The sequence below is a fragment of the Zootoca vivipara genome, chromosome 4 (genome assembly GCF_963506605.1).
Source record: "Zootoca vivipara chromosome 4, rZooViv1.1, whole genome shotgun sequence".
Lineage (NCBI taxonomy): Eukaryota > Metazoa > Chordata > Lepidosauria > Squamata > Lacertidae > Zootoca > Zootoca vivipara.
This window is the reverse complement of record NC_083279.1, coordinates 66,619,479-66,631,833: the sequence shown is the minus strand read 5'-3', so window position 1 is coordinate 66,631,833 and position 12,355 is coordinate 66,619,479. Positions and strand designations below refer to the sequence as shown.

General features: G+C 41.6%; 1 protein-coding gene across 1 annotated transcript in view; it reads right to left on the bottom strand.

Moving 5' to 3' along the window:
• Nucleotides 1-11,973, bottom strand: part of MYH15 (myosin heavy chain 15) — an 88,080-nt gene extending 76,107 nt beyond the window's left edge. Inside the window, exons 1-5 of the mRNA XM_035115695.2 lie at nt 11,833-11,973; nt 10,151-10,254; nt 7,613-7,756; nt 4,581-4,737; nt 1,672-1,699 (exon numbers count right to left, since the gene is read on the bottom strand). Of these exons, the coding sequence (XP_034971586.2) occupies nt 1,672-1,699; nt 4,581-4,737; nt 7,613-7,756; nt 10,151-10,254; nt 11,833-11,923 (524 nt within the window). The 5' untranslated portion in view covers nt 11,924-11,973. The remainder of the gene's footprint in view (nt 1-1,671; nt 1,700-4,580; nt 4,738-7,612; nt 7,757-10,150; nt 10,255-11,832) is intronic.
• Between the last annotated feature and the right edge of the window lie 382 nt (nt 11,974-12,355).

Here is a 12,355-nt window from a genome sequence, read left to right as displayed (position 1 = left end):
ATCTCAAGCTTTTCACTCAATCAGCCTTATACATTTGCATTTTTTCCCCAAACTCTAAACTGTGCTACATTTGAATGAATCATCTCCAGCAACCTCACCTTTAAGAAATTCACTTTCGATCAATGTTTACAGGTAAGTCCATTGGCGCTGATTCAACACAGGCTTGTTGTGATAGATGATTCCCAGCAGGCAGGAGGCCAAATAGGCCTCCTCGCCTGCCAGGAAGTTTGAATCCATGCCTGCAGCCAAATTGGCCAATGGTGAGCAGGCTAAGGGGTGGGTGCTCAGCCAGGGGGCGAACCCAACTGGCAGCAGGCTTCACTTGGGTCTGCTTCTTGAGTATAAAAGGAGGCCAGTCGTGGCCTTATTTGACCCCAATACACTGTGATATGTCTGATTTTGTTCTCTAAGTTGGGATGCTGAGAACCGTGGCAACTACCGGTAGGCACACAAGAGGATAGGACTATGGAAAGGATAGCTCTATCAGCGGCTATCAGGGCACTAACTCATTCTATCAGTGCAATAATTTACATTTGGAACTTTCTCCCCCTTTCATTCACCTCCTAAATCTGGAGCAGATTTGAGGCAGGCAAGGGTGGCAAAAAGAGGGGAAATAGAATTATTCAAGGGCAAATCCTTGTGCTAAGGGAACAAGTTATTTAGCATTACATTAGATACAAGCCTTAGTCTTATTGATGGCCATGTGAAACACCACTGAATAGAAGTTTGTGGAGGCAACAGTGGGCTACTGAATGCCCTCCTTGTGAGTTTTCTCAGAGCCACCTGGTTGGCCACTGTGGGAAACTGGGCTCATACTTAGTAGGTCTTGGGTCTAATACAACACAGCTCTTCTTCTTCTGGAACAAAGGTACCAACAAAATATACACTGACTAAAACCTGAGTATCAGAACCTGAGTTGTGACCCAACAGAGCTGCCTTTCTTAGAAACAGACTCAAGGCACCTCAGGTAAATCCAATCAGGAACAGCAATATTTAAGCACAGTGGCTAGGGAGCCCTGGTTAATCCTTGCCATCCAGGCCCACACTGCCTTTCTACTCACACTCACCCCTACCAGGCGCTCCCTCTTTAAGTACTTACTCTTGACCCAATAACTAACTTTATACCCAGAACCCAAGGGCAAAATTTACTTCTCTTAATGCCCATGCTGAAAAACCTTGCAAACAAAATAGCAAAGGTGAATATGTGCTTTGATATAAAATGTATTCAGTTTTGTGTGCTCTGGTAAGCATACTAGAAACCAATTGCTTTTGCTGATGTTTGCTTTTGCTGACGTGAGGCATCTGAAAAGATCGGGTGGCTATGTGTCCTATTTTACATAGAACAGTCCTCTTCTGAAGGAGTCCTCTGTGTGAATGAGTGTCGGATCATATTTGAAGATAAGAAGGAAGAACTGGGCCTTGAAGTAACTATAAATAGTTACTGAGTAGGCACATAGATCACTTGGTCAGAATCTTTCCCACTGTGGTGGGATATACTGTACTGTATTTTTATTTATATTGTAGCAATTATTTCTCGATTTGTATCTATACTATAATTAGCATATAGAAATGTTAAGCGAATCTGTGTCCTCTTTTGCCCTTCTTTTCGGAGATGCATTTTTCCTTTTTTGGCATTGCAAAAATAACCTCCCTAGAAAAAGATCCACTTACGTGATCAGCATTGACTGGTTCTCTCGATCTGTGCAGAAGGGAAAAAGGAACCTGTAATTGCACTTGTTACATAGTCACCATTGAATAATTTCTTATACAAACAGAAATAAACAAGAAGAAACCCATTTAGGCAAACTTCCCGCAACATGGGAAATATCTTGTTTAGTATATTTTAAGTGCTTTGGCAAAATGCATTGGCCTGCAAAAGCAATTCATTTTGGGTTCTCTCCATTATTTAGTGTCATATCCCTGCTGTGGAGGTAGCTGCCAAATCCATTGCATGACTCCATCACAGGCAGACAAAAGACAATTTAACCAGATCAGTTTCTTGGTAGAAATTCCAAGAGCAAGGTGTGCTGTTGAAATTCATTGGGCTCTTCAAAGGAAGTAGGAATGAAGAGAGCAAAGAGAAACAAAGGAGGGATGGGTTTTTGACAGGTTGGGGTTAATTAGCATATCAAAGGCTCTGTAACATGGAAAACACATTCAGCCAAAGACATTCAGATTAGAGGGTTTCTAAACCTGTTGTGTTAGATGCTTCCCTTCAACCTGTTCTATTCATGTTACATGGAAGAAACTAGTGAAATTTCAAGTTTTGCATTTAAAAGGTTTGGTTGCCCCGCAACAATTTCAAGAACATGGGACTTCTGTTTGCTTTCTAATGAAGGAGCATGTTTTGTGAATTAAAAGGAAATCAGCATTGGCAACCAACTGGTCAGGGAACCTGAGGCCCTCCAGCTGCTGCTAGACTACAAATCCCATATTCCTTGACAACTGACTGCACTGGCTGGGGTTGATAAAAGTTGCAGGCCAATTTCTAAAGGGCCACAGGTTCCCCTTCTCTGGCATAGAGATTTTCTGATAGTACCAGCTGTATAACATGTCGGCTTAGCCATCTTTTTTTTTTTACAATGAATTGAGAGATGAGAGAACCTAGAGGAATTCATGTTATATTGGACAAGCATGTGCTTTATTTGCAAATGATAGTCAATGGAATTTGAAGTACTTGGCTCCCCACCCTGGAACGGTCATTCCATACAAGAGTAGCAAACAAGACCCATACAGCTGGGGTATTGCACTGACTGGATAGGGGTGAGGTGAAAGTTCTTAGTTCAGGGGATCTAGACAAACTAGCTCTGTAATAATAGTGCATGCCTCTTAAGGGCAGGCACCTCACATTTAAAGATGTTATAATTATAAGGACCTAGAAAGCCAAACACATTACTGCGCCAAGCATAATTATAGATTTTGCTTTGCTTTCTATGCTTCAACCATTATTATAACTCAGCCAGCTCCAACAAAACGCACAAGACAGGAAAATGCCTCATACTTTGATATATTATTTTAATGTTATCAATGGCAGTATACCTATTGTGCTCTGTGCAGCGTCACATTTAAAACAGATGAGCACAAACCCCAAGCTTCCTTGGTAATGTTCCAGAATGTCAATGGCTGCACAAATATTAGTGCTCCAGATATCAGGCATGCATCACCACTGCCCTCTGATGGAAGAATGTCTGCTACTCGGATATGAATTTGCAATGTGCTCCAGTTCTGGTGGCATGATGTTATATCATTGCTCCAGTGCTTGAGGGAGGCTAGAGTCAGTGGCCTTTAACATTTGGCTGTAGTGCAGCCAAAGCCAGGCAGTTTTAGCACACATTGATTTCAACAGGAGAGCTAGGCGCATGCTCCTTCTTTTAAACAGCTGCTCCAGTTATTGAGATCACTGTTTCTGCCTCGTGGTTCCTGTTCAAAGAAGGCTCTTTCAGCCAAAGGGAAGCAGGACTGTAAAAAATAAAATAAAAGCAAGTCCCCCGACCTACTGGCTGATTATTTCTCTGTGTGAACAGGGAGCAGGCAGGAGTAGGAGCAACAGAAATGTGTACATAGTAAAGTGAATGGCAAACCTTGGTTTGCTTCAATCTCTGTCAGAAATAGTTATGTGGCTACTGATTCACCCCCTGACAATGATGCCCATGGAGAAATTCTTGTTTGTAGGTGGTCCATTTGAGCACAGGAACACAGGAGAGGTGACCTGGATCATCGTTTTGTAATATCGGAGGTTTTGACAAGAGAGTGTTTGAGACTAGACAGCAAGAATGACTGCTGAAGCTCCTTTAAGACACAGTTGCAAAACCTTTTAAAGGAAGACTACTAACTGATTGCTCCTGATAGATGGGCCTTCCTTAAGCCATCTGAAGGTGGGTGGGTTCTTTCCCTATCCAGCTAAGGATGGTGTAAGCTAGGCCTCTGTGTGCCTGGGAAGTGAACAAAAGGGATAAACTCTAGTTTCTGGGAGACAGGCACAGAGAGCTGAGTTTTTAGGAGCACAGTAAGCAAACTGTGTCAGGGAAGTTGGAGGCCTGACACATGACAATGAATTTGGCTTTCTGTTGGAATATTAAATCTAGATCTGCACCTGTAAATGAATTCAAATGCTTATCATAACCTTTCATTGATCTTCTTCCAAATAAATTAACTCAGAGTCAGCGCTGCACATCCCCGGAGTTTCTCACTGCTCAGAGACGTGAAGACTGTGTAATGATGGTTTAGCGTCTTTTAAAGCCTAAGCATTACTGGGGGGAAATAAAAAAATTCTCTCAAGAATTTCTCTTTCTTTCTTGTAAACCAGGAGCAGGGAACCTGTGGCCCTTCTGGCATTGTTAGGCTACAAGTCACTTCAAGGATATACAGTTCCGACAGTCAGGAGTTCAGTAGATATTATTCCTAATCTGAGTGGCACTGAGGATCACAGATCTTACCATCTCCAGGCTCTTTGCTCATGATATAGTGCCTAAATGCCCTTCCTAGAAGCTTCTCTTGTCAGCATTTGGAAAACATTTAAAAGCAAGATTTAGTTGTAGGACAAACAAATAAGGGCCATGTGGGCAAATGATGCTACTTACTACGCAGCATGTCATTATAAGCATTATCAGCTATGGAGAAGATGTGAGGAGGAGCCTCTGAACGTCTCTTGCCCTTGTAAGCTGAAACAACTTCTGTCTTGTAGACAGGAAGCCATTTGTAAGGGTTTATTGTCACACAGAAGAGACCCGAATAAGTCTGGAAAGGAAAACAGAAGAAATCACTAAGAACCTTGGTAAAGAACATGATGGTTTTTGCACTGTGTCCTAATGCCAACAGTGTGGTTGTTCTAATCCAGTTCATTTGTAGGGTTTGTCGTCATCGTTTTTAACAAAATATGGCTTAACAGAACCAGACTGCCTTGGCATGGAAACTGAGAAAGAAATTTACTCATATATTAATACTAAACACACAAAATGAAAGTGAATCCCACCGATAGCAGAATGGTTTGTATCAAAGTTGTCTGTTTCATTTTGGAGCAATGGATATGTTGGTCACAGCCAACACTTTGTAACTTTAAGCTCAATATTTCCTCGTAATCCCAGCCTCCAACAATTCACCTGAAAATGCAAACCTCTGTAAATATAAATGCTGACAACATTTTTTGGGGAAAGCAACATTACTTGATTGGGACTTGTATGACGGTAAAAAGATGGGGAACATGTGGCCCTCCAGATGTTGTTGGACTACAACACCCATCATTCCTAGCTATTGATTATGCTGACTAGAGTTGATGGGAGTTGGAGTCCAACAACATCTGAAGAGCAACAGGCTCCCATCCATGGTCCATCGTCACTTGATGCAGCAACCTTTCTAAAACTAAATGGGATGGAAAACTACCTGAGAATCATAGTCATGCCACCTGGAATTCTACTGAAGAATGGTGTGGTATATATGAAGTATCCCCAGACTTTGATGATGTGTAGCCTGAAGCCCACTAAGAAAATCTCACGAATAAAAAACCTCATTTCATTACTACAACTCAATTAGAAATTAGTTTAACCTTGGAAATGAGGAACATGGCCAGTAACAATGAATTTCGCTGTAAACTAGTATGCATTGGAACATGATTTTCCAATACCCAACGCTTCATCTACTACAATAAAATTATGAACAAGGCATTTAGAAAGGTAAGCAGTCTTCATGGCTAACAATATTTTTTAAGACAGGCGTTCAACTCCTGTTTCAATCAGGACTGGGAACACACCATGCTATAAACACCCAGATTCCGCAGCAATTATCCAAACTTTGCACTTTAAAAGGAAACAACTGCATCTTGATAATATTGTGCAGTATGTGTATTTGCTTAATATGCATATTTTATTCTGCTTCTACTGGTGTGTAAAGCATGAAAACCTATTGTCCAACCAGAGTGAAACCAAGAGGTAAAGGCTGGCTCAGCCACAGAAACAAAGTAAACAGATGTCTGGTGTACCCAAATTCTAGGGATGCCCTCAGTTATTCAAATACAGTGGTACCTCGACTTACGAATGACTCGACAACCGAATTTTTCGACTTACGAATGGGGCAAATGGCTGCACGCTTACGAATTTCTTGACATCCGCGAGAAACCGCGGTGGTTTTAGAAAGGGTTTTTTCGACTTATGAATTTTTCCGTTTCCATGCCTTCCTATGGGAAATCGCGTTTCCAATGGCGCTTTTCGACTTACGAATTTTTCGACCTACGAAGGTGCCTTCGGAACGGATTAAATTTGTAAGTCGAGGCACCACTGTATATTAGAAAGAGAGCTGCTCCCTGAATATTTAGAGATTGGATACACAGAGGCAAGTTGTCGGCTGTTTGACACACCACCTGTATTTCAGGAGACAGAATTAGGAACATTCTGACCTCTATCAGCTGCCCAAGGCACAGGCGCAGTCATAAAATGGGTGAATTAAGGATGTGACAGGCATTAAAAAATGAAAAATTGGCCCTCTAGTCAACCTTTGATCATTTAATGTGCTATAGCTATACTGCTCGGCATCTGATAAGACACAGTGACAAAAATTTAATTCACTCACGGTGATTAAAAAAAACCCACTTTACCTTGCTAGAGGCAAGGTAACATGTTAGTACTGAGCAGTACAAACCTGGGGAGCACCAGAGGGGAGGCAGGGGGGGTTAGCACTCCAAACAAGGTGATCAGTCATCCCCACCCCCCCACTTGGACCATCATTGCTGGTCTCCTGTATTCAACATATACTGCTATTTTTAATTCAGAGAACAACTCTCCCACCTAGAAATATACTTTGCCCCTTCTATGCCCCCCTTTTTTTGCTGGTGACACCACAACATATGAGACAGGGATGTTAAAGAAATCATATGGGGGCACTCTCATGCCTGTCTTCTTCCTAGTAGGCAAAACCACATGAGAAAGGTAATGGTTTTGAATACCAGTTGCTGCAATTTTCTGGACACCAGTTTCTGGAGGAGAGAATGCTGTTGTGTCCTGCTGCTTCCAAGTTCCCCATAAGCATCTGCTTGGCCACTATGAGAAAAGAATGCTGGACTTGATGGGCCACTGGCCTGATCCAATAGGGTCCTCATATATATATATATTTGGGGGGGGGTCCAAAATAGCATCCATTCCATAACATGCAATCTGAGTAGTTGTAAAGGCTCGAATGAGAGATAATCCATGTTCAAGGAGTTGCCGGAGAGCTCATATGGAATTACAATTTTATGACACACTCTACCACTCATTTCAACCACATACTTGACAGCAATAACCTCCTTACCCCTTGACAGGGGTATAGAGAGCTAACCTACTTTTGGGGGAGGGAAATGAACCCAAGGGTATTTTGGTTGTCTGCCTGTTCTTCCCTGTCAACGGTTATTCTGGAAACATCTGACCAGCAGCATGCACCAGAAACTCAGTTTCAAAGGAATATCACAGAAGTGAATACTCAAGGGAGCAGAGAGTATACAGAGGAGGGTCCCTCTTGCATAATAAGCCAAGAACAGGAACCACAAAGGGGTCAAAGGTCAGAATGTCCATCTGGCAGTATTGATTCTTATCTTGCACAATGCAAAACGTGCAGTTTTAAATGAAAATCAATGAATGACTCATACATAGATCATCCAGTTACTGTAGCGTCTGTTCAAATTATGCAGCACAGATGCCTCGTTGAGGTGGGTCAGCATAGCCATATCTTCGATCATGTCAAACTTGGGAGGGTTCATCTGTTGAACATCATCTTCCTTCAGAGTGACTGTCTGCAAGAAAAGGGAACACTGTAAGCACAGCCGGGCCTTTTCAAACTTCCTGTACTACAGAATGATCTGACAAAACTTTTTTAAAATTAAAAGATTGCTTAAGGATTATAGTATTTTCAAGGACAGGCTGCCCACAAATGGAAACTCAACTTTGAAGGCTTCTGTGCAACCCTAAATACAGTATCTGGTCTCTTGGGAGAGTGATCAAAAGGGGAAAAAGAAAGTGCATCTCTTATCCATTTCAGTTTGTTGGATACTGCCACCCACTGTTGTAAGCAGTAGAATACATGGTTTTAAGAAAGCAATAATGATGATGGCCACCTGAAGTTTAAAAAGCAAGATGGAGAAAGTGGTCAAAGACTGAGATCTGGTTATAAGCTAAATGCTATCCCAATTTGCCTATGAGGGATGTAGCAAAGCATTAACCTGAAGCTGTTGTGATTTTAAAACAAAACAGGAACCAACGAAGACATAACAGTTACTAAGCATTCTACTTTGCAGATAAATTACTTGCAGAGGGGCAGCAATATTAGACCGTGGTAGTAAAAACAATGAAGACCCTTATGGCATCATAAAGAGTAACAAATCTATTATGACAAAAGAGTGTTGTGGGTGATGGTCCATTTAATCAAGTCCATTAAGTGTTATCCTGGGTTGTAGGTAGATATACAAGTGGCGGTGGGATAGGGGTGATTATAAACAGTGAGGTCAGAAAAAAAATGCAGAAAGTACAGACCACAACAATTATATTATTAACAATTTTCATTATTCACAAAGGACAGTTGTTGATATTAGAGACATCCTAGCATTGGTAAGTCAATTAATTTACACAGACCTGATTCACATGTAATGCCAAGTCAATCCATGGCTTAGTACAAGCCATGACCAGATGTCCAGGAGAAAATGTCATGATCCTGGAGAAAAGGTCATGGTCAAAGCCCAGAAACATACACGTTTGCTCACTCATGCTAATCCATGGTTTGGCTTGGTGCCATGTGTGAGCGGGACCATGGTGTAGTGTAGAAATTTAATAAATAAAAAACCTATGTCCCAATTCAGTCTACAGGTCATAGCACTGAAGCATTTGATGAGCATTTCCACCCCCATCATTCAGCCCGGACACTGAGGTCCAGCTCTGAGGGCCTTCTGGCAGTTCCCTCACTGTGAGAACTGAGGTTACAAGGAACCAGACAGAGGGCCTTCTCAGAAGTGGAGCCCGCCCTGTGGAACGCCCTCCCAGCAGATGTCAAGGAAATAAACAACTACCTGACTTTTAGAAGACATCTGCATGAAGCCCTGTTTAGGGACGTTTTTAATGTTTGATGTTTTATCCTGTTTAAAATATTCTGTTGGGAGCCACCCAGAGTGACTAGGATGTAAATAAATGTTGTTGTTGTTGTTGTTGTTGTTGTTGTTGTTGTTGTTGTTGTTGTTGTTGTTAATGTTGCAAACTCATGACTAAACCTCTCTCAGGTTTTATTCATTTGTTTGTGTCAACAGTGATTTTAAAAGACTTTCTTGCTTAATCCTTTGGGTTGATGCATACAATATAAAAACAAATTAAATATACTAAGGCCTTGTTCATGTATTCTGTATTCTCTGAGGACTGCCACCAGGATTCCAAGCTAGGAATCACAGGGAGATGTTTGTGGCTTCCATATGTGCCACATATTCTCAGTCACCCCAACTGCCATGGATAGAAGCTTAAACAAAAATGCTTTCAAATAAATGCAGGGGGCTCCTCGTGTACTACCCACATGATGCAGGTACCAATAAATGTATCTCTAGGGTCCGCTCTCTCCCACAAGACTGCGAGTCTCATAAGCCCATACGCACCTATAGGCAGTTGCTTATAGGCTCCTGGATATATGAAGATAACATACACACAAAGAGCTAGGAGGCTTAGAGGAAAAAAATCCCATTGTGAACTTTTTTGCCTAAGCTTCCTAGCTATACTGGGAGGAGGGGAGAGAGGGGGGGGGGAAAGAGGATTTTCATTGTGAACATGGCTGGGGGAAGAGAGATAAGCTTCTCTTTCCCTTGTGCTGAGGTCTGGATAACTATCAGCCTCCTCCTTACACAGCAAAAATGAATTAAACAAAATCTGGAGGTGTAGCTGTATATATATATACGCATTGAACTTAACACGCATTTTGGCCCTTGGTTTTAGAAGCACAGTGAGATCGTATGTGGCGAAGCTGCAAGGAAATCTCCAGTCCTCTCTGCGGTTCTCTCATGTGTGATCATCCGTCCCTTCCTTGGATTGTTGCTTCTTTCTGTTTAATTGATTCTGGCCTAAGTTTGTATGCAGCAAAAACTGTTTCTCTGTCCTCATTATGTCTAGAATGTTTTATTCTTGTGACTAATCAAACGGGGGAGGGGGGGGTTCTTTACCTTCCCGTCCACAGTCTCAACAGTGACTTTGCCACCGCCAGTCTCTCTTATCTCAGCTTCAATATAAGCTTTCTTCTCATCTGGAATCCAGCATTTCTTCTTCCCTGGCAAAGAAAAATGAGTCCTTCACTGTTATGCAAAAATATTCGATAATCAAGATTGCAAAATAAATTATGAATTGTATATAATAGAATTAATATAATATAATATTAATTAATAGAATAGAATTGTGTTGTTTTTGTATGTGCTCAGAGCACATTCACAAACTCAAGTAATCCTTAAAACAGCCCCTCCTTCGGATGGGGAAGGTATTGAAGCGGGCAGTGGCCTTGAACAAGAGCAGGCAAAGGCAAACTCGGCCCTCCAAATGTTTTGGGACTACAACTCCCATGATCCCTAGCTAACAGGACCAGTGGTCAAGGATGATGGGAGTTGCAGTCCCAAAACATCTGGAGAGCCGAGTTTGCCTATGCCTGCACAGGACCATCATTTGTGTTAGCAGTTCAAGTGATATTTTAACTAGAGATGTTCCAGCTCATAGTTCATTTTCCTGACCCCTATATTCCACTTGCATTGGTCCTTCCAGACAGAAGATGAAAAACCTGTGCCTACTTCGTGCAGCAAATGCTCTGGCATCATTTCTGCACTAACTACAAAAAAAAAAAAAAACCCACCCAAATGTGCTTTTGGTTAACCTCAGCAAAATGCAAGGAAGTGTGCAATTCACAGGTTACAATTTGATTGTTTGGATTTTGAGTAATTTACAAGTATGTTCCACTCCCCATTGCTCCACCCTCTTACACAAGCTTACTTTTTACTTGAAACACTTTTGGAGCATTCACTTTTATGAATTGCTCAAATCAAAGGAGCCAACAAACTCAAGCTGAAAACTCAAGAATCAGAGATGCAATAATTGACACATTTGCACATCATCACAATGTACCAGTGCCAAATCTATCATACCACAGGGTAGAGTATACTTCATGGATGCACTTATACTGTTGATCTTACAGTATGCAGTGCAAGTCATAAGAGCTGCAAATGACCTCAGCCACTTCTTATCACCCTAAAGGCATGGCATCACGCTCTGAACTATGATGCTTTCAAAAAATTTCTGGTTCCAGCTACTTGATGCTTATGGAACAATGGGAAGCTGTGTGTTCTTTGCTTTGATGTCTAAAAGCACACACTGAAACCAGGCAGGCCATATGTCACCCACACGCAATAGACGTACTTGCCTTCTTAAAATACCATTAAGAACAATACATGTTCTCCGAGCTGGCTAAGAGCTGCTGTGCTATTTCCAGGCAATGTTACTTTATACTTTGAGATGATGAACATCAAAGTTCTGCAACCTTTCTTGCAAGATCTTGACATCAGAATAATCACAACATCAATGGGAAAAGGGGGTCTTGTCAAGTAAAATGGAAAGGCTACCTATTATATATTCAAATTGCAGTGCAGTTCAAGAATTAAGCTACATATGGAACATGCAGTTGGTCAGATCAGCAGAATAAATGCACATTTTTTTAAAAAAAGTGCTGAAGTATAAGGGGCACCAGTCTAAACAGACTGCTGTAAAGACATTGGCCCTTTAAGATAGAACTTCTAACCATAAGCTATGGAAGTATGCACCATTCATCCTTCCTGGTCGATGGCAGAATCAACAACTAACACCTTACCTTCAAAAGCCACAGTCTGCAACACCATCAATTCCTTGTCACTTTTCCGGAGGAAGGGAGCAGCTTCCCCGAATTCCGACATGTCCATCATCTTGGCAAGGAAGCTGAAAGTTGTACTCCCCAAAAGAAAAACAAAGCAACCTAGCCTGTAACAAAAACAAAATTACTATATCTATCTATATCCAAAGCAGAGCGATATATAGCACTTCCACATGGCAGCTGTTTCCAGGGAAAGCTGAACTATGCATGCATTTATTTTTTAAATGTGTGTCTTGTCACTCTGTTCTGTACAGCTAAAACCTGCAATGTGTTAGAGAGATAAATTGTAGTTGTACAGGTTTACGGAAAATTAATCCCACACATGTTCGGAGTTGGTTTATTGTGTGCCCAGGCAATGCGGCTCACCACCCTCTTATCCACTGCAACAATTAAAGCAAGGACTCAGAGAAGCATCATGGGTTCAAATTAGACCACAACTTTATTCAGTATGGATGCAAGTCTGGCATGGCATTGAGCATCTCTG